Source organism: Aquarana catesbeiana, linkage group LG04 (genome assembly GCF_042186555.1).
Source record: "Aquarana catesbeiana isolate 2022-GZ linkage group LG04, ASM4218655v1, whole genome shotgun sequence".
Lineage (NCBI taxonomy): Eukaryota > Metazoa > Chordata > Amphibia > Anura > Ranidae > Aquarana > Aquarana catesbeiana.
The window spans coordinates 589552163-589572484 of NC_133327.1; the positions used below are offsets into that span (position 1 = coordinate 589552163).

Consider the following 20322-nt stretch of genomic DNA (forward strand, 5'->3'; position numbering starts at 1 on the left):
ACGAAGGGACACAACAGCGCTGGGCACATAAGGGGTGTAAGCAGGCATTTCCAGTACAGGAAATACAGTTGTTACTCAGCATTTAAGGCTGATCTTTATGAACCCAATGAAGAAAGTAACTCTGTTAGGGGATTCTCAGTTCTCTAACCCATGGAGGAAAAATTCACTAAAAAAATGCAACGTTCCAGCGGTTGATGCTGTGATTTCCAGTGTAAATAAAAGTTTAACTTGTCCAGTAGACAATGCACATATGCTTAAAGATCCAGCAGATAAAAAGTTGGAATTCCTGTTAAAATCCTTTTTTGCCTTGGCAGGGACCGTTACTCAGCCTGCAGTCGCAGCAATAGGCATCTGTCAGTCCTTAAAGGACCAATTCACAGAGACTCTTAAGGGGCTCCCTGCACAACAGGCCTGTGAGTTGGCCGAACTACCAAAAGCATTATGTTTTGCCATAGACGCTATGAAGGATTCTATTCACCAGGCGTCCCGCCTTGCGCTTGTGCTAGTACACATGCGTAGGACCCTTTGGTTAAAAGGTTGGGCAGCCGAAGCACCTTGCAAGAAGCTTCTGACTAGTTTCCCATTTCATGGGGAGCCATTATTTGGTGATAATTTTGATAAATACATCCAAACGAATTCTAGTGGAAAGAGTACTCTTTTGCCAGTCAAAAGAAAGTATAAACGTCCCTCATTTAAACTGACTTTTTCTCCTGCGCCAGGGGCATCTGCCTCTAGGCGGTGTCGACGGCCTCCACCGTCAGACTCTAGAGGATCTAGATCTCAGGGTCAGGCCCAGGCTCAAAAGAAGACCTGGGGCTGGAAAGCTGCAAAGCAGAATACTAAAGCCTCATCTTGAAGACTTCTGCATTTCTCAGAAGTCTGGCAAAGGGAAATTCAGGACCGATGGGTTCTCTCCACGGTGTCTCTCGGATACAAACTAGAATTTTGAGAGTTTCCACTGTCTCGTTTTCTGAGATCAAACATTCCAAAGGATCCAGGGAAAGGGCAATCCCTGTTTCAAGTATTAGATCGATTATTGGCTCAGGGGGTGATCATACAGATCCCAACAGAAGAGCAGAGTTTGGGGTTTTATTCAAACCTTTTTACGGTACCAAAACCAAATGGAGATGTTAGACCTATTCTAGATCTAAGGAATCTAAATCAGTTCCTGAAGACCCGCTCCTTTCACATGGAGTCGATCGGGTCAGTGGTCTCCATCCTACAAGGAGGAGAACTTCTGGCTTCCATTGACATCAGGGATGCATATCTGCATGTCCCTATTTTTCCCGCTCACCAAAGGTTTCTGCGATTCGAAGTAGAACAGCAGCACTTTCAGTTTGTGGCCTTGCCCTACGGCCTAGCCACAGCACCCCGGGTATTCACAAAAGTACTGGCCCCACCTCTAGCCAGGTTTAGGGCACAGGGCATAACAGTCTTGGCGTACCTAGATGATCTATTGCTAATAGACCAGTCCGTGGCTCGCTTGAAGCAAAGTGTACGCATTACAACCAGTTACCTGAAAAGTCTGGATTGGATTCTCAACCTAGAGAAGTCTTCCTTAAAACCGCTAAAAAGGCTGGAGTATTTGGGCCTGATCATAGCCCAGAAAAAGGTGTTCTTGCCTCCGGCAAGGATCAGTTCCATACGAGAGCTGGTGCAGATGGTCAGGTCGAAAAGAAATCCCTCTATTCGCCTTTGCATGAGGTTGTTAGGAAAGATGGTGGCTTCATTCGAAGCAGTCCCCTATGCCCGGTTCCATTTGAGACTGTTACAAAACAGTATACTGTCTGCTTGGAACAAAATGATCCAAGCTTTGGACTGCCCATGCGGGTGTCCCAAAGCCTCAGTTGGTGGTTACTAACCCAGAATCTGCTGAAAGGAAAATCCTTCAGACCAATTATCTGGAAAGTAGTAACGACAAATGCCAGCCTTTTAATGCTGGGGAGCAGTACTAGAGGAGACGACTGCCTAGGGACAGTGGTCGAGAACCGAAAGAGCCTTGCCCATCAATATCCTAGAAATTCGGTCAGTGCGTCTGGCTCTGAAAACCTGGACTTCCAGGTTAAGAGATTGTCCTGTCAGGATCCAATCCGACAATGCCACGGCTGTGGCTTACTTATATCAATCACCAAGGGGCACCAAGAGTCTCTCAGCTCACAGAGAGGTGAACCATATTCTAACTTGGGCAGAAAGGAATGTTCCGTGCCAGTCTTCATTCCTGGAGTAGAGAATTGGCAGGCGGACTACTTAAGTCGCCAGCAGTTATTTCCGGGGAAATGGTCTCTTCACCCAATGTTTTTCGGGCTGTTTGCCAAAAATGGGGGACTCCAGACGTAGATCTTCTAGCGTCCAGATTCAACATGAAGTTAGTCAACTTTGTGTCCAGGACAAGGGATCCACTCGCATGCGGAACAGATGCGCTGGTATCCCCGTGGGATCAGTTCTCACTGATCTATGCATTCCCCCCTATTCAGTTGCTGCCATGACTTCTTTGCAGGATCAAGCTGGAAAGAAAGCCAGTAATTCTGGTAGCACCAGCATTGCCCAGAAGGTCATGGTATGCAGAGATCGTAAAGATGGCAGTGGAGGGTCCATGGTCCCATCCACTAAGGCCAGACCTGCTCTCACAGGGGCTGATATTGTATCCTACTGTACGAACGCTAAATTTAACGGCCTGGCTATTGAAACCCACATTCTGAAACGTGGGCTTTCCGGGTCAGTTATCTCTACTTTGATTAATGCAAGGAAGCCAGCTTCCAAAACTATATATTATAGAGTCTGGAAGGCTTATGTTTCCTGGGGTGAATCCAAGGGTTGGCACCCTTGGAGATATATCACAGGCAGAATTCTTGCCTTTTTACAATTAGGCGTAGAGATGAAGTTGGCCTTGAGTACTATTAAGGGCCAAGTCTCAGCCTTATCAATTTTTTTTCAAAGACCGATTGCTACACATTCTTTCGTCCGGGGTTTTATGCAAGGGGTGACATGGATTAATCCGCCAGTTAAATCACCTTTAAGCCCTTGGGAGTTGAATTTAGTTTTGTCAGTGTTACAAAAACACCCATTTGAACCTATACAGCATATCCCCTTAGTCCTTCTGACAGGGAAGCTGGTATTTTTGGTTGCTATATCCTCAGCAAGGAGGGTTTTGGAATTGGCTGCTCTTTCTTGTAAAGAGCCATATTTGTTATTCATGAGGACAGAGTGGTGTTATACCCTCGTCCAGGCTTTTTGCCAAAAGTGGTTTCAGGCTTTCACCTGAACCAAGATGCTGCCATTGTTTTTTCCAAAACCATGTTCCAGGGAAGAAAGGTCACTACATTGTCTTGATGTGGTGAGAGCAGTGAAAATCTATTTAAAGGCAACTGCTCAGATTCGACAAGTGATAATTCAAACTTATGATTTAAGGGGTAAGATTCCCCCGTTTCAAGCTAAGGTGCACTCCACCAGGACAGTTAGTGCTTCTTGGGCAGTGTGTCACCAGGCCTCCATGGCTCAGATCTGCAAGGCCGCAACTTGGTCTTCAGTACATACATTCACAAAATGTTATCAGGTGGATGTAAGGAGGTATGAGGATATCGCCTTCGGGCGCAGTGTGCTGCAGGCAGCAGCATAAGTCCTCAGGTCTGGGGGTGCCCTTCGGGTTGTCTCTACCTCCTCTCAAATAGCATTGCTATGGGACGTCCCATTAAGTAATTACTTAAGGCTCTGTGTCCCATGATGTACGATAAAGAAAATTGAATTTTTCTAACAGCTTACCTGTAAAATCCTTTTCTTGGAGTACATCATGGGACACAGAGGTCCTTCCCCTCTTTTATGATGTTCAAGTATATTGCTTTGCTACAAAAACTGAGGTGCTCCTGGAAGGAGGAGGGGTTATATAGGGGAGTGAACTTCCTGTATTGGGTATACCAGTGTCAACACCTGAAGGTGGCCCATAACCCATTAAGAAATTACTTAAGGCTCTGTGTCCCATGATGTTGTCGAAGAAAAGGATTTTACAGGTAAGCTGTTCTAAAAATCCTATTTTTTCAGACCATTCTCTGTAAACTCCAGAGATGGTTGTACGTGAAAATCCCAGTAGATCAGCAGTTTTTTAAATGCTACCGTCTGGCACCAACAACCATGCCATGGTCAAAATCCCCTTTCTTCCCCCTTCTGATGTTTGGTTTGAACTTCAAGTCGTCTTCACCATGCCTAGATGTCTAAATGCATTGAGTTGCTGCCATGTGATTGGCCGATAGCAGTTTGTGTTATCAAGCAATTGGACAGGGGTACCTAATAAAGTGGGCGGTGAGTGTATAGCACCAACAGTTTGCTCAGCGCTTTACAACATGAGGGCAGACAGTACAGTTACAATGCAATGCAATACAGGAGAAATAAGAGGGCCCTACTCGCTAGTGCTTACAATCTAGGAGGGAGGGTTAGGTGATATAGAAAGTAATAATCGTGGGGGATAAGCTGATGAAGAAAATAACAGTTCAGTTGCAAGGTGGAGGCAGGATAAGTTTCTCTGAAGAGGCGTGTTTTCAAGTAGGGAATAGTCGGACAGAAAAAAAAGAAAATGTAAAAAAAAAAAAGTTTAAAAATGTAATAAATGAATTAATTCATTTATTTTAACATACCGTCACGAGTCCGTATCCTTGATCACCACCAAGCCAGTCATATGATGATACTGTACTGCACTGGTGACAGTATGTAAAAAAAATTGTGAAAAAGCAACACATTTTTATTTAATTTCTTAATTTTCCAAAAAATTGGATCTTTGAACTCACCATGCCTCTTACTAAGTACCTCAGAATGTCAACTTTCCAAAAACTGGTCATTTGGGGGGAATTTGTACCATCCGTGCATTTTAAGGACCTCAAGAAATTAGTGCATCAGTACATATACCATAGTTTGTAGATGCTATAACTTTCTCACAAACCAATTAATATACACTTGTTGAGATGTTTTTTACCAAAAACATGTATCAGAAAACATTTTGGGCTACATTTATGAAGAAATGCATTTTTTTTTGGATATGTTTTAAAACAGAAAGTAGAAAATATTGTTTTGAGGTTAAAAAAAAAAAAAAAAAATTGGTCTTTTTTGGTTTATAGTGCAAAAAATAAAAGCCCATCAAAATATTTGTTTAAAAAAAAATTATATAAATTGAATTTGCTTACAGTGTTGCATGACCGTGCAATTGCCAGTTAAAATAGCACAGTGCCTAATAGCAAAAAAATGGCCTGGTAATGAAGGGGGTAAAACTTTTCAGGAGGTCAAGTGTTTGAATTATTACCCCCCCCCCAAAAAGAGACACACAATGTAAATCCATTGTCAGTCATGTTGTTCAGTGCAGATCCACGTCAGTCACCATGAACAATACCTACCAAATGACAGCTCCAGTCCATGTTGCAAATTGTAAACAAAGGGTCTGGGTATACCCAGTAATGTCATTGAATAAATATAGACATGTGGCCATATTTGGTCTGCGCTGTCCCTGCCCTTTTGTTTACATGGCTGATGATTTCCCAACAGCAAATGAATGGGGCTGGTGATGTTTCTGGTTGCTAAGGACACAATGGGAACGGCATTTGCTGCTTCCTTAACAACCATTGACATTAGAAGCTGTAATATATATATATATATATATATATATATATATATATATATATATATATACTTATTTAGTAGCTTTAGGAAAAAACACTACTATATATGACTATGTATAACTTTTGGCTCCCGCCATATAATCTTAAAGTCCACCGTTCAGACGAACACCCTAACAAGCAAATTTCAGTCTGAAACCTGTTTAGACCAAACCGACTGCTCATCCTTAATTGTAACGTGTATGGCGACTCTTGGTCTCACCGTTTGCCTTTCTGTCTTCTATTTCTCTCCCCATCTCTTTCTCATGCCCCTGTATATCTCTCTTTTACATTTCTCTCTCTTTTTATTTTTCTGTTCTGTTTGCACAAATTATTTATAATTTTTCCCTGAATAAGGAATAATTTAGAACAAAAAGTACTTGCTTGCCCAAATTCATGGAAATGGTATCAATGGTGTTCTAGGCAAATACGTCAAACATTTAGAATGCTGATGGCTTTGTAAAAGTAATTACATTTAATGAAAATGGTACAGTATTGTGAAGAGAGTAATGTTATTGCAAGTGATGTTGTAGTTTTGTTTTCTGAGCTAAAAGCAGCAGTTTGCTTTATAACTAATCTTGTAAACATTTGTGATGCTTATTAAATGGTGTCTTATTCAGTAAGATAATTTATTTATCTGTATATGTAAACTCTGTATATGTCAGTGACAGTTTATTTAGCCATTTGGTTTTATTTTTCATTTTAATAAGCTGATACAGAGTGTATCTACTGTCAGCTAATAGATTTAAACTAATGAATGCAAAGATTTAATTAAGTAATAAAACCACATAACCACTACCTGAGAAAGTGGTTAGTTCTTACACATTGTTATATCAGGCTTTTTCTTATATGAAAAACAGAAAATGACTAGGTTGGAGATGTTCAGGAATAGCTATACTGTATTTTACAGGTAATTAAAAGGGGTTTCCAGATCACCAGAATAAAAGCAAGTGGCATTACCTACAGTAATGCCTGCATTAAATACTGAGGTCAAAAACAAACATGTTTGTTCCCTTTATGCCTTCTAATGCTTACATTTAATTATACCTGGAATGTACCTTTAAACACTAAATTATGCTTTTTTTTTTATGTTTCTATTTCAGAAAAGAAGAGAAGAAACATGGAACTCATCCCTTTGACAGCCCGTATGCTCATGACGCAGCTTGTGAACCACTTGGGACACTATCCACTCAGTGGTGGCCCAGCCATTTTACACAGCTTGATTAACGAGAATCAGGATAACCCCTATGTGGAGGCATTAGAGTTGTCAAATGATGTGTTTCGAAGTCCCAACTTGCAGCTTTTTGTATTCAACGACAGTGCTCTTATTTCATATCTGCAAATTCCTGCAGAAAATTCTGTTGGAAGGGACTCAACAGGAGTACCTGGCGATGTACGGATAATTGTCAGAGATATCTCAGGGAAATACTCTTGGGATGGTGGAATCATGTATGGACCACTGGAATGTCCTGTTGTTTTTTCAAAAGAAAAAAAACTGCAGACAGCACATCAGGTCTGTGAATATCGCAGCTTGTCTCAGTCAGATCTAGTGGAAGGGGAAGGAGTGGATGCTCTTGATTTTCTTTTGGAAAGACTTGGCACCGTAAGTCCAGAGTGCCTACAGCATACGGAGCTGAAGCTGAATGAACCTGCTTTACCTCCTGTTGGAATGAGCCGTGAGCAGGAGGAGGAGATCATTGAGGCAATTACAAGACAGAGTTCCAGTGAGGCTGAGCATATTCAGAGGTGTAACTGTGACCCTGGTGTCAGGATCTCATGCCAGGAGGAACCCAGTACAGCTGAGCCACAGGCTCCATTTTATTTCTGTAGGCTTCTTCTGAATGATCTGGGGATGCATTCATGGGAGAGAAGGTATGTGGAAGATCCCTTTAGGGTTTTTGTGTACTGTGTGATGAAATGTGTGCGCTGACTATGTTCAGATCTCTAACTAGTGACTTTGCAGGCACTTTAAAGCTACCTATAGATGAGCAATAAAAAAAAAAATGTCTTAGTGCCCTCAAAATACTTGTGACAATATAAATAAAAGAGCTTGTGAAAAGTAAGCAAAGAAAAGTCCTTCAGAAAAAACAGTTCATGTACATAGGTGAATTAAAAACACAAGTGCTTAATCCAGGCATTAGAATCATCAAGAGCAATTAATGTGCAAGTCTACCCTAACACTAAAATCCCCGCATCTACAGATATCCATTATCTAACACTAACCTATCTAGCCCTGTAAAAAAGAAATCAGTATACATGCCTTTTTTGAAGCCGATCCAGTCTCCAGCGGTGGAAGCTCTGCAGAGGACACACCTGACAAAGGCTGTGAAATGAATGGGGAGTGAAGTCACCCTTCCGTTGTCGGCTGTGTCCTCTGCACCCGCCTCCACAGCGAAGCCACAGCTGACAGCGAAGCGTGGGATCGAGTCGGATCGGCTTCAAAAAAGGTATGTATACTGATTTCTTCTTTACAGGGATAGATAGGTTAGTGCAGGGATTTTAGTGTTAGGGTGGACTTCTACTTAAAGCTCCTCTTGCTGCTTTTGTTGCTGCCCCTCACAAGATTGGGGAAATCGACAAATGACATACAAACAAACAAACGAGCGCATACGAAGTGCATTAGAGTTAAATGCTTTAATGTTAAAATCAAACGAAAAAAAATGGCCAACTCACAAAATTAAAATAAAATAACACTCCCCAGCATGGACTTATCTCCGCATTCACAATTGGAGTCCTGGATAGCAGTGCTTTCAGGTGGAGGAATAGCTGCAGCTGAAGGACAAAGCTTGACAGAGGTCCTTCAAAATGTGCAACCACTCTCACTGCTTCGCTCACATGTGATATCTTCCAGGAGATTCCCTGCAACACACTTTGAGTTGATTTACTAAAACTGGAGAGTGCAAAATCTGATGCAGCTGTGCATGGTAGCCAGTGGGATTCTATCTTCAGCTTGTTCAATTAAGCTTTGACAAAATAAAACCTGATCAGTTTCTCTGCAGAGCTGCACCAGATTTTTCACTTCCAGTTTTAGTAAATCAACCCCACTGTGCCTGTGTGAAGAGCTTTGGTCTGTCCCTAGTGTGCGCTCTTCTTGTTTGTCTCTATAGACCAGAAATCATCACAGACCAGCCTTGCTATAATTTATGGATCCATTCTGGAGTTCTTATAGACTGCTCTCTGAGTAAACAGTCCATTTCACAGATAAGGAAAGCATTTTTCCGGCAGTAAGCAGCAGCACTGCAAGTGTTCATATTTCAATTCTATTTCCCTCTATCTTCTCTATAGCAATTAGCATGCATGTTTATGCCCCCAGTGGAACAGAGCTGTGCAGGGCACTTAGGTCAGGCTTGCTTGTCTGCTTGGCCTCCCAAAGTGTGCCAAAACCTATAAACAAAAATGTATTTTATTGCAGCTTACAACCTTTTAGATGTGGTGGCTGCATTTGTTTTTTTTTTTTTTTCTTTTCTATAGCTTTTTCCCTTCCCTATTTTCACCTGGTGATCTGGCAAATAAGTTTGAAGTTTGTCAATGTCCTTTAACAGACCAAGATATATAGGAAAAATGACAATGACAGTTACAGGGTTGAGACGAACACTGACACGAGTGCTTCCAATGGTCCTTTTTTTTCCATATAGTTAAAACTGTATCCCAAATGTAAAAAAAAAATAATTCTAGAACTGTTTAAAGTGGTTGTAAACCTTTACATATACCCAGTGAAGTGACTAGTCTCAGGTGATACACAGAGATGAAGCAAATCCTCCTACATAAGTTGTACCTGTTTATCTGCAGTCCTCTCTTCTCTACGCTCATTCAAATGTCATCATTTATGAAGCTTGTCTGAGCTGTCAGAAGAAAGGGGATGGGAGCTGAAATTATACTCTGCAGAGCTCAGCGAGGAGAGTTCTGAGAGCTGATTGGAGGGAAGGGACACACTACCTACACACTGCATGCAGATACAGAGCTAAGGCTGTCAAGCACAGGCTGTGTGCTGCTCTGTTGGCTGTCAAAATATACAAACAGTGGCTGCATCTAATTGGATGCAACTGCTGTTTGGCCCACAGTCTTCCGCACAGTTGTTTCGATTTTTCAAACAAAGGACCCAAAATTCTCCAGTGGATACAGTGCCACTATGGGGCAGATAAACGCAAGCTGTAGTAGAGCTACAGGTGCACATATATGCGGCATCATGGAAGTGGGTTTTTATCCTTGGAGCCGCATATATACCTGCTCCCTGCACAGAAACTGGGCTCTCATTGAGCACCCTGGGTCTCAAACTAACAATCGGTAACAGGGAAGCCAGGTTCCCAATTTTCTGATCGCTGCAATAGCCTCTGATTGGTTACTATAGCGCTTCTTGGCCTTTTCGGCTAAGATCAAGTGTTCTTATCAGTGTCCAGTAGGGGCTCTGCACAGTTCATCCAGTCTTTGCAGAGGGAATGGCTGTATAGTGCTTCTGCTAGTATGATGGGTGCTTCCTGTGAGGAACCAGGGCACTCACTGGGTAAGGTGGGTCACAGGAGTAATTCCTTAGTGGAGGAATCCCAGTACCTCCTGATTTGACTGTGCTACCCTGCCTGGTCAGGGGCTGGGAAGATAGAGCCCACAGGGAGGGGTCCTACTTCTTTGAGAGGTGGACCAGAGACGCAGCCTAAGAGTACTTTTTTGTGTGTTCACATGAAAGTTTTTGGTTCAGTTACAGGTGTTGGTTTTTCTGCACACACCATGGGGTTAAAAAGGAAAAAGTGACTGTATAGCCCACCCATGGGTTTTTCTACTCTTGAATGAAAAAAATTATACACTGTATATTTTTCTTCTTGCTAGAGGAGAAAAGTAGAAACAAAGGAAAGTGTGTAAAAATAATATAAAAAAAATAAAGAAAACCTAGCAATATCAGGGTTTGATCTAGGTCAGGGGTAGGCAACCCCCGTCATGGGTGCCACAAGCGGCACGCAAAGCCTCTTTTGCCGGCACACGACTCCCTCCCCTATCATCAGAGCAGCACAGGGAAGTATCAGTAAGACACAGCTTCTGCCGCACTAATGCATTCCAATCTTAGACTCCCCCACCCTGCACTGAGGGGGAGGCACTGCGCCCCCACACATTGTAAGAGATGGGAAACATTGTTTGGTTCTCTAACTTTTCTGTAGCTGCGAACGTCAGCTCTTGTGATGGGGAAGAGATTGGGTCCAGTTCTGCTAGTTTGGTGGTCCCTGTTTCCAGGAAGAGGAGGACTGTAATTGCTAACTGCTAAAGCCAATCACAGCCCTGCTAGCCCCACCCACCATCTGGAGGAAGAGGACTAGCTTGGTTGCTGCTATCAATCTCAAAGAAAGGATTTCACTGTGATTGAAAACACCACAATCAGGTGACAGCTTTGACAGCTTGTGGAATTATTTTGGAGCTTCTGAGAACTTTGTTGAAATATATATATATATATATATATATATATATATATATATATATATATATATATATGTGTGTGTGTATATATAATATTTTAGAGCTGTACGGTTCTGGCCAAAATGAGAATCACAATTTTTTCCCAACACAAAAAGTTTACGATTCTCGCAATGTAAAATCTTTCACATTATACAAAAAAATGGGCTAACTTTACTGGTTAGTTTTTTTTTTTTTTAATTTATTAAAGTAATTTTTTCCCAAAAAATTGCATTTGAAAGACCGCTGTGCGAATACAGTGTGACATAAAATATTGCAACAACCACCATTTTATTCTCTAGGGTATCTACTAAAAAATATATATGTTTGGGGGTTCTAAGTAATTTTCTAGCAAAAATAAAATAAAATGATTTTAACTTGAAACCAACAAATGTCAGAAAAAGGTTTAGTGTTTAAGTGGTTAAACTTTTTTCCCTTACACACAGTCTATTACATTGACAAATTGTTACAATGTTTATACTTAAGTTCAACTGATAAAGAATGTTTTGATTCTTGGAAGACTGCCCGTTTTTTTCTTTCCTTTCTTTTGAGGGCTGTGGCTTCAGAAGAGCAGAAGAGAATTCTTTGCATAGAAAGAATCGGGAAACACTTTAGTCAAGATCGCGATAACGATTCTTGACGATTAATCGTGCAGCTCAAATTATTAATATTATATGTGTGTGTATGTGTCACTTACTACTGACCCCTCAGCTCTGCATTATCTACTCCCAACCTCTGAACTCTGCTTCACTTACACCTGACCCCTGAACTTTGTGTCACTTATTCCGAACTTTTGCGTCACTTACTACTGAACCCCTGAACTCTGTGTCCCTTTAAGCGACAGCCAGTATTCTATTCAGCGCAATGAAAAATCATGCCCAACTTTTGCTGCGGCGCTCCACTTTTTCTCTGCTGCTGCACACAACTCCACTGGTTTCAGAAAATTCCCCTGACCTGAGCTCATCATAGATGCTTGTATGTAATGTCAGATACAAGCACGTGGGCTGGATGTGAGAGGCAGATCAGAGGGGATGAGTGTGCCAGGACAGGTAGATGTGTCTCATCTCTGCTTCCTTGCTCCATTCTGCATATCACACATATCATAGATGAGAAAAGGGTACAGCGGTGGGGCAGATGAGCAGGGGGGGTACATCGGTTGAGCGCATATGCAGAAGGGTACAGTGGTGGAAGTGCCAAAGTTGCAAAATTATTTTCAGGCTTTAGGATGTGTTTTACCTTCTGTAATGAAGGGGTTAAATGGGGGGCTTTCCTATAAAAATATTGACATATAATATTGTAGACGGCATTTATAATAATAATAAATCATTTCTACAGAGGAACACCCCTAAAGAAACCTCACTAACTCAGCATGGTCAGTATATGATAAATAAAGATCTTTATGATCTGACATATACTGATTATATTAGGTTAGTGTGGTTTCTTTGAGGGTGTTCCTCTGTGGAGATTATTATTATTTATAAGTGCTGTCTACGACATTATTTTGCTGATAATGAATTTACAATTTCTCTTTCCTGTATTGTATGTTTTTTTCTTTAACTTTTGTTATAGTAAAAATTTTAATGTTGAAGTAGTTGTACAGTCATAACATTTTTTACCCCGTAGCATTCCCTGCATTAAGGTAAAAAATGTCTCAGTAGCAGGATCACACCCCCCCAAATGCTCACTCAATCCAGTAGTGTGTCTGTAGCAGCTCTCTCCTCTCTTCCTGCTTTCACAGGGCACAGATGCAGCATCAGGAGCCATTGGCTCCAGCTGCTGTCAATCAAATTCAGTCAAATCCTGTGAGCGGGGGGGCGGGTCCGAGCCATACAGTATGTCTATGGATGCACACAGCTTGGCTCGGGAGCTTGTTCTCACGTTTGTCCCATAGCAATAATAAATTATGCTTTGGAATCAATTTAAGCAAACCCATTTTTATAAATTACACGTCAATGAGCGGCACCTGAAAAGTCCCAGTGTCCCTTTTGTTTAGTTTTTTTATTAGTAATTCAAATGTATTGAAATGTATTCCTGTTGATTTCAGCTTTATACTGATATTTCCCTTAGGTTTAGCAGTAGAACACATTGTTTTCATGTAAAAGCTAAAGCCTAACCACTTTTCTTTCTGCAGAAAAAATTTCCACCTGTTGAAGAAAAACTCAAAGTTATTACGAGAACTTAAAAATCTGGATTCCAGGCAGTGGTAAGGATTCCTCTGAAGAACATTTTCTATAGCGTTCAACACAGTTATTTTTAATCTGCTTTCAGAATTAACATTTCTTCTCAAGTTTCTTTTATAAGTATGTAGGCATTACTGTAAACAGGGTTGACTTTCTGCAGAGCTGACATAGGCAATGACCAAGGGAAGCACAGATCCACTAATATGTTGTTGTCCGTAACACATACGCATGTATAATGATAGATTCCAGGTTGTCACCCTGAAGAATAGTGGCCAGGTACCTAAAATTGTTTTCCCCATACAATTAATGCATTTTTTATCAGTGGAATAGTGTACTGTATAGTTTCGGGTCATCCATTCTATGTTTGTTCACCTAAAACATTTTCTCCTCCTCTGTACTGGGTGCCCCCAGCTAATGTTCTCCTAAAGCCCTATAACTATGTATGCCTGCTTATGAAAGATCTTTATTTCTTTATCGTACATCATGGGACACAGAGCCACAGTAATTACTGTATGGGTTATATGGCACCTTCAGGTGATGGACACTAGCACACCCTAGACAGGAAGTTCAATTCCCCATATAACCCCTCCCCTTACCGGGAGTACCTCAGTTTTTCCGCTAGTGTCGTAGGTGTTGGTCACGAGTAAAGATGTGCTGTGCTGAGCTCCACTGGAGAAATCTTGCTGGGGCAAGCCATGCAACCGAATCCATTCAAAGTGTCTTTTAAGGCCGAATTGAATGGTACCCGGGCCTCATGGCGGAAGAAACGAGGTTTTGCCTGTAACACTTGTCTTTTTAGAGAGCTGGACCCTGGGATCCAGTGCTTTGGTTTTTTCAGCCATATTCCTGGCGGGGTGCTTTACAGGTCCAGGGGTGTGGAACCGCCCGATAAAAAGGGGCCCCGATCCCTGAAGGTTTTTTAATGGAGCCCACCATGAGTGGTGAAGATTGGGTCTGTCTGATTTTACCACAGAACCCTGCAGCTGGATAAGGTAAGGGAAATTCCTAAGGAATTTTTCTAATTCTTGTGGGTTTTCTCCTTTAAAGTAAATGTTGTCATGCCTAAAGTCGACACCGGGGGCTGTCAAGAGCACGTTCCTGTTCCATGCTTGCCAGTCTCCCTCTGTGTCATTACAGGCTGCACGCTTCCTCCAGCCCAAGCTCCAGGTAAGACATGTGAAGGGGTTTTTTTCTTTTGAAAGTCCCCCACCTGGATAGGGGTACCTGCTTCTCTCCAGGGGACAGAGGGAGCATAGGCCAGTTGGCGGTATGCCGCGCCGCTGCCGCCGCCATTACGGCGTTCTCCGTCCAGCAGCTCTCCTCCACCCCAGCCCCCCCTCCACATGCGATCTGAGCGGATCTGAGCCCGCTCGTGCGGGTAAACAGACTTTTTTGAAAAAATGGCGGGGTGCGGTGGGAGGTTGGAGGAAGGGGGCGGGGCTTGGTGCGGCATCAGCGTGATTCAGCGTCCACCACGCGGTCTATGTAAAGATATAAAGTGCACTTTTTTCAGGTGCATACAGCTGAAGGAGGGACACAGAGCAGCAGCACCAGCATGTTGAGTGTTGGTGACACAGGCATTCCCAGGGCACATTTACTTTGCTGCTGGACTATTTGCTCAGCAGTGGGTGCATTTTTTTGGCAGTACCTCTGCGTTTGTGCTCAGCACTATGACCAGAGGGGGTGGCACAAATACCACAAAAAACAAGGGCACAAAGGGGTCGCCCTAAGGATCCTCCCTCTGCAACACCATCCCCCCCTGAAAGGCCTAGGGAGGCTGGTCAGAGTGAGCCATCAGGGTCATCAGGGGCTGCAATCGCTTCCGACATTTCAGCCCCTGTCTATATAACTGAGGAGCTTTTTTCCTCAGCTATGATTGGATTGGTTTATTTACATATCAATGGAGGGGGAAAGGCCTCTGTAAACATATGCTCTTACCAAACCTAACGCTCTATATTATTGCTATCAAGACAATACAAATGGCCATAGCAACACAAAGAGGCTGATGACTCCTCTTCCGAGGGATCAAGTGAGCAAAGGACCTTCTTCGGCTTCACAAGCTGAGAAATTGCTGGTGCATTCTCTTACTGAAATGGTCCACTCCACATTTAAGCTACCCTTAACTGAGTCGGTTGAAAAGCCCACTTCTTATTTGGGTTCACTAAAGCCTCCTCAAGCTTTGCGTGCCTTTCCTGTCCATTCATTGCTGGAAAAGCTTATGTATTCTGAGTGAGATCACCCAGAAAAGCATTTTTTTCCCGCTAAAAAGTTTTCAACACTTCATCCTATGGAGGAAAAATCTACTAAGATGTGGAGTATACCAGCAATTGATCCTGCTATATCCTCTGTGAATAAAAGTTTGACTTGTCTTGTTGACAATGCGCAAATGCTTAGGGATCCAACTATAAAAAATTCGGTTTCTTGTTAAAAAAAACATTTTCTCCTTTGCAGGTTCAGTGGCTCAACCTGCAGTGGCAGCAATTGGGGTATGTCAATCCTTGAGAGACCATTTGAAACAGGTGCTCAAGGTTTTCCCTGAACAGCAGGCCCAGGATTTAGCCGAACTGCCAGCGGCTTTGTGTTTTGCAATTGACGCAATCAGAGATTCTATTCTTAAAACCTCTCGCCTTACGCTTGGGTTGGTACATATGCGTAGAATCTTATGGTTGAAAAGTTGGGCAGCTGAAGCTCAATGCAAAAAGCTCCTAGCTGGTTTTCCTTTCCGCGGTGAAAAGCTGTTTGGGGAGGATTTGGACAAATACAGTATATCCAAAAGATATCAAGTGGGAAAATTACCCTTTTGCCAGTTAGGAAAAAGAGTAAACGTCCCTCTTTCTCCAGTGCCAGGGGCATCAGCCTCCAGGCAGTCGCGACGGCCTCCTCCGTCAGGTTCAAGAAGTAAACCTCAGGGTCAACCTCAGGGACAAAAGAAATCCTCAGGGAGGAAGCCTACAAGACAGAATGCTAAAGCCTCTTTATGAAGGGGCGTCCCCGCTCGTTCGAGTGTGGGGAAGACTTCTGCAGTTCTCAAAGGTCTGGCAGGAAGAATTTCGAGACAGATGGGTGGTCTCCACAATAGCTCTAGGTTACAAACTAGAGTTCCGAGAATTCCTGTCTCCTCGTTTCCTCAGGTCAAATGTCCCCAAAGATCCAGAGAAAAAGAAGTCTCTCTTTCAAGCGTTAGACTTTTGTTGCAAAAAGTGATAATGGTGGTTCCCATGGAAGAGCAGGAGTTGGGGTTTTATTCAAACCTTTTCTCGGTGCCAAAACCAAATGGAGATTCGTTCTAGATCTCAAAGATCTAAACCGGTTCCTCAGTATCCGCTCTTTTCGCATGGAATCTATCTGATCAGTAGTCTCCATCCTACAAGGAGGAGAACTTCTGGCATCAATCGACATCAAGGATGCATACCTGCATGTACCTCTTTTCCCCGCTCACCAGAAATATCTGTGTTTATCTGCGTTTCAAAGTAGAAAAACTTCATTTTCAGTTTGTAGCCTTGCCTTTCGGTCTAGCTACTGTACCTACAAAACTTCTGGCCCTTCCTCTGGCCAGATTAAGGACTCAAGGTATAACAATAATGGCATACCTAGACGACCTGCTCTTGATAGACCGGTTGGTAGCCCCCTTGGATCAAAGTATGGTCACCACAGTCAACTACCTGGAATACCTAGGTTGGGTCCTCAACCTAGAGAAATCTTCTTTAAAGCCAGTAAGAAGATTAGAGTACTTGGGTCTGGTTATAGATACAGCCCAGAAGAGGGTGTTTTTACCCCAGGCAAAGATCAGTGCCATAAAGGAGCTGATTCAGGTGGTCAGGACGAAGAAGGGTCCTTCTATTCGCCTTTGTATGAGGTTGTTAGGGAAAATGGTGGCTTTATTCAAAGCAGTTCTCTATGCTCAGTTTCATTCGAGACTGCTGCAAAACAGCATCCTGTATGCCTGGAACAAGAAGGTCCAAGCACTAGATTTTCCGATGCGTTTGTTGCCAAAAGTGCGCCAGAGCCTCAGTTGGTGGAGGATATCTGAGAATCTGCAAAAGGGGGAATCCTGCTTACCAGTCACCAGGAAGGTGGTAACAACAGATGCCAGCCTTTCGGGTTGGGGAGCAGTCCTGGAAGAAGCGCCTGTCCAAGGGAAATGGTCCAGAACTGAAAGGACCTTGCCCATCAACATTCTAGAGATTCGGGCAGCGCACCTACCCCTAAAGGCCTGGACATTCAAGTTACGGAATTCTCCTGTCAGGATTCAATCCCACAATGCCACAGCAGTGGCTTATATCAATCACCAAGGGGGCACCAGAAGTCAGGCAGCCCAGGGAGAGGTAAACCATATCCTAACCTGAGCAGAAAAGCATGTGCCGTGCATATCAGCAATCTTCATTCCAGGGATAGAGAACTGGCAGGCGGACTACTTAAGTCGACAGCAGTTGTTCCGGGGGGGAATGGTCCCTTCACCCCGATATCGTCCTGGCTAGATGCCAAAGATGGGGGATCCCGGACGTAGATCTGTTTGCGTCCAAGTTCAACATCAAGGTCGACAACTTTTATGTCAAGGACAAGGGATCCACTCGCATGTGGTACAGATGCGTTGGTGACCCCGTGGGATCAATTCTCACTGATTTATGCATTCCCTCCTATTCTGCTGCTACCACGACTTCTTCGCAGGATCAAGCAAGAAAAGAAGTCGTGGTTCTTGTGGCCCAGAAGATCTTGGTATGCAGAAATAGTAAAGATTGCGGTAGGGGCCCCATGGACCCTACCACCACGTCCAGACCTGCTGTCGCAGGGACCAGTGTTCCATCCTACCTTACAAACGCTAAATTTAACGGTTTGGCTATTGAAACCCACATTGTGCGGAATCGTGGGCTTTCAGGCTCAGTGATATCTACTTTGATTAATGCAAGGAAGCCGGCTTCCAGAGTCATTTATTATAGAATCTGGAAGGCATACGTTTCCTGGTGTGAATCCAGGGGTTGGCATCCTAGAAAATATGTTATAGGTAGAATCCTTGCTTTTCTTCAAATGGGGTTAGAGATGAAGCTGGCCTTGAGTATCATCAAAGGTCAGGTATCGGCCTTATCAATTTTGTTTCAACATCCACTTGCTTCGCATTCTTTGGTCCAAAGCTTTATACAGGGGGTAACGCGCCTTAATCCACCGGTTAGAGCACCCCTGAACCCTTGGGACTTGAATTTAGTTCTGTCGGCATTACAGAAACAGCCTTTTGAGCCAATTCGACATAATCCCTTGGTCCTTTTGACAAGAAAGCTAGTTTTTCTGGTAGCCATATGTTCTGCAAGAAGGGTATCAGAATTGGCGGCTCTTTCTTCTAAAGAGCCATATTTAATCATTCACAAGGATAAAGTAGTATTGCGTCCTCATCCTAGCTTTCTGCCAAAGGTGGTTTCAGGTTTTCATCATAAACCAGGAGATTGTCCTACCTTCTTTTTTTTCCAGAACCCTGTTCTATGGAAAAAAAGTCACTACATTCTTTGGATGTAGTGAGAGCAGTCAAAATCTATTTGAAGGCGACTGCTCAGATTCGGAAAACAGATGTTTGTGTTGCCTGAAGGTCCTAGGAAAGGACAAGCAGCGTCGAAATCTACTATTGCCAAATGGATTCGGCAAGTAATTATTCAAGCTTATGGTTTGAAGAGGAAAGTTCCACCTTTTCAAATCAAAGCGCACTCCACCAGGGCTGTTAGTGCTTTGTGGGTAGTGCATCACCAAGCCTCCATGGCTCAAATCTGCAAGTCTGCAACTTGGTCTTCAGTCTATACATTCACCAGATTCTATCAGGTGGATGTAAGAAGGCACGAGGGTATCGCAGTATCGGTGGGCGCAGTGTGCTGCAGGCAGCAGTATAGGTCCTCAGGTCTAATTGCACCCTACTTTTGTTGGTGCCCCCTCCCCTCAGATAGCATTGCTCTGGGACATCTTATACAGTAATTACTGTGGCTCCGTGTCCCGTGATGTACGATAAAGAAAATAGGATTTTTTTAAAAGAGCTTACCTGTAAAATCCTTTTCTTGGAGTACATCACGGAACACATAGGTCCCTCCCCTCTTTCTGGTTACATGTGTGTTGCTTTGCTACAAAACGGAGGTACTCCCGATAAGGGGAGGGGTTATATGGGGAATTGAACTTCCTGTCTAGGGTGTGCCAGTGTCCATCACCTGAAGGTGCCATATAACCCATACAGTAATTACTGTAGATCTGCGTCCCATGATGTACTCCAAGAAAAGGATTTTACAGGTAAGTTGTTATAAAAATCCTATTTTTCCAGCCTATTTAGCTTAATGCACTTTGGTTCAGACATTTCAGCTTGAGTCAGAGGGTAGAAAGTTGCCTGAAACTTGAAAATCGCTGCTGTGGCACTTGATCTTACAAGGCACACACACAGAAACTGGGTGACAGTGTTTGAGGATAGGCATTTGACAGTTTGGCACCTGTCAGGCTTCTTCAAGTAACTTTATGCCTTGAACAGAAGGGGCAGCAAGCAGGGGCAGCATTTCCTGGAACAGCTTTCCTGTAATTCTAACCGGCAGCACCTGAAAATGGTCCGGAGGGACAGGAGGAGAAGCCAACTTTTAGCTGCTGCAGGGGGGGAACTACAGAAGATTAGTTCCAGTAAATGCTGCCCCTCCTGTCTAGGTTCCCCTTTCTTCTGCTTGTCAGCTGCCTGGGCCCTCCTGTTGAATTGATGGGACCCGGTGGTACCCCTTTATTAAGTGGCCCGGTGTTCAGTCAGAATTAACAACCCATCAGATTAGGGAACAGAAGTGAGGGGCTGTCAGCTGCGCATGCCTCCACTGGTACCAGGTTTACTCATCTGACAGAACACCTGCAGTGAAAAGGAGGCAGCGGACACCTTAGTACACCCAGCTACGTCTTAAATTCACAGTAATTTTAGCAATAAAGTGAGCGTATATAATATAAATATAGTATATTGACATCGGTTTGGAAGTTTAATTGTGAAATTCTGAAGGTTTAGCGCTGAGCAGTACGGGGTGTACCAACATGGCCTCTGCCACCTTCCTACTGCTGTTGTCCAGCTTCTTTCAAAATGT

General features: G+C 43.2%; 1 protein-coding gene across 4 annotated transcripts in view; it reads left to right on the forward strand.

Annotated features, from left to right (window-relative positions):
* The window catches only part of RALGAPA2 (Ral GTPase activating protein catalytic subunit alpha 2), a 604731-nt gene that overhangs the window by 292309 nt on the left and 292100 nt on the right, over positions 1-20322 (forward strand). For all 4 annotated transcript variants that reach the window (XM_073628147.1, XM_073628145.1, XM_073628148.1 and 1 more), the window contains 2 exons: positions 6737-7505; positions 13201-13272. In XM_073628147.1, the coding sequence (XP_073484248.1) occupies positions 6737-7505; positions 13201-13272 (841 nt within the window). The remainder of the gene's footprint in view (positions 1-6736; positions 7506-13200; positions 13273-20322) is intronic.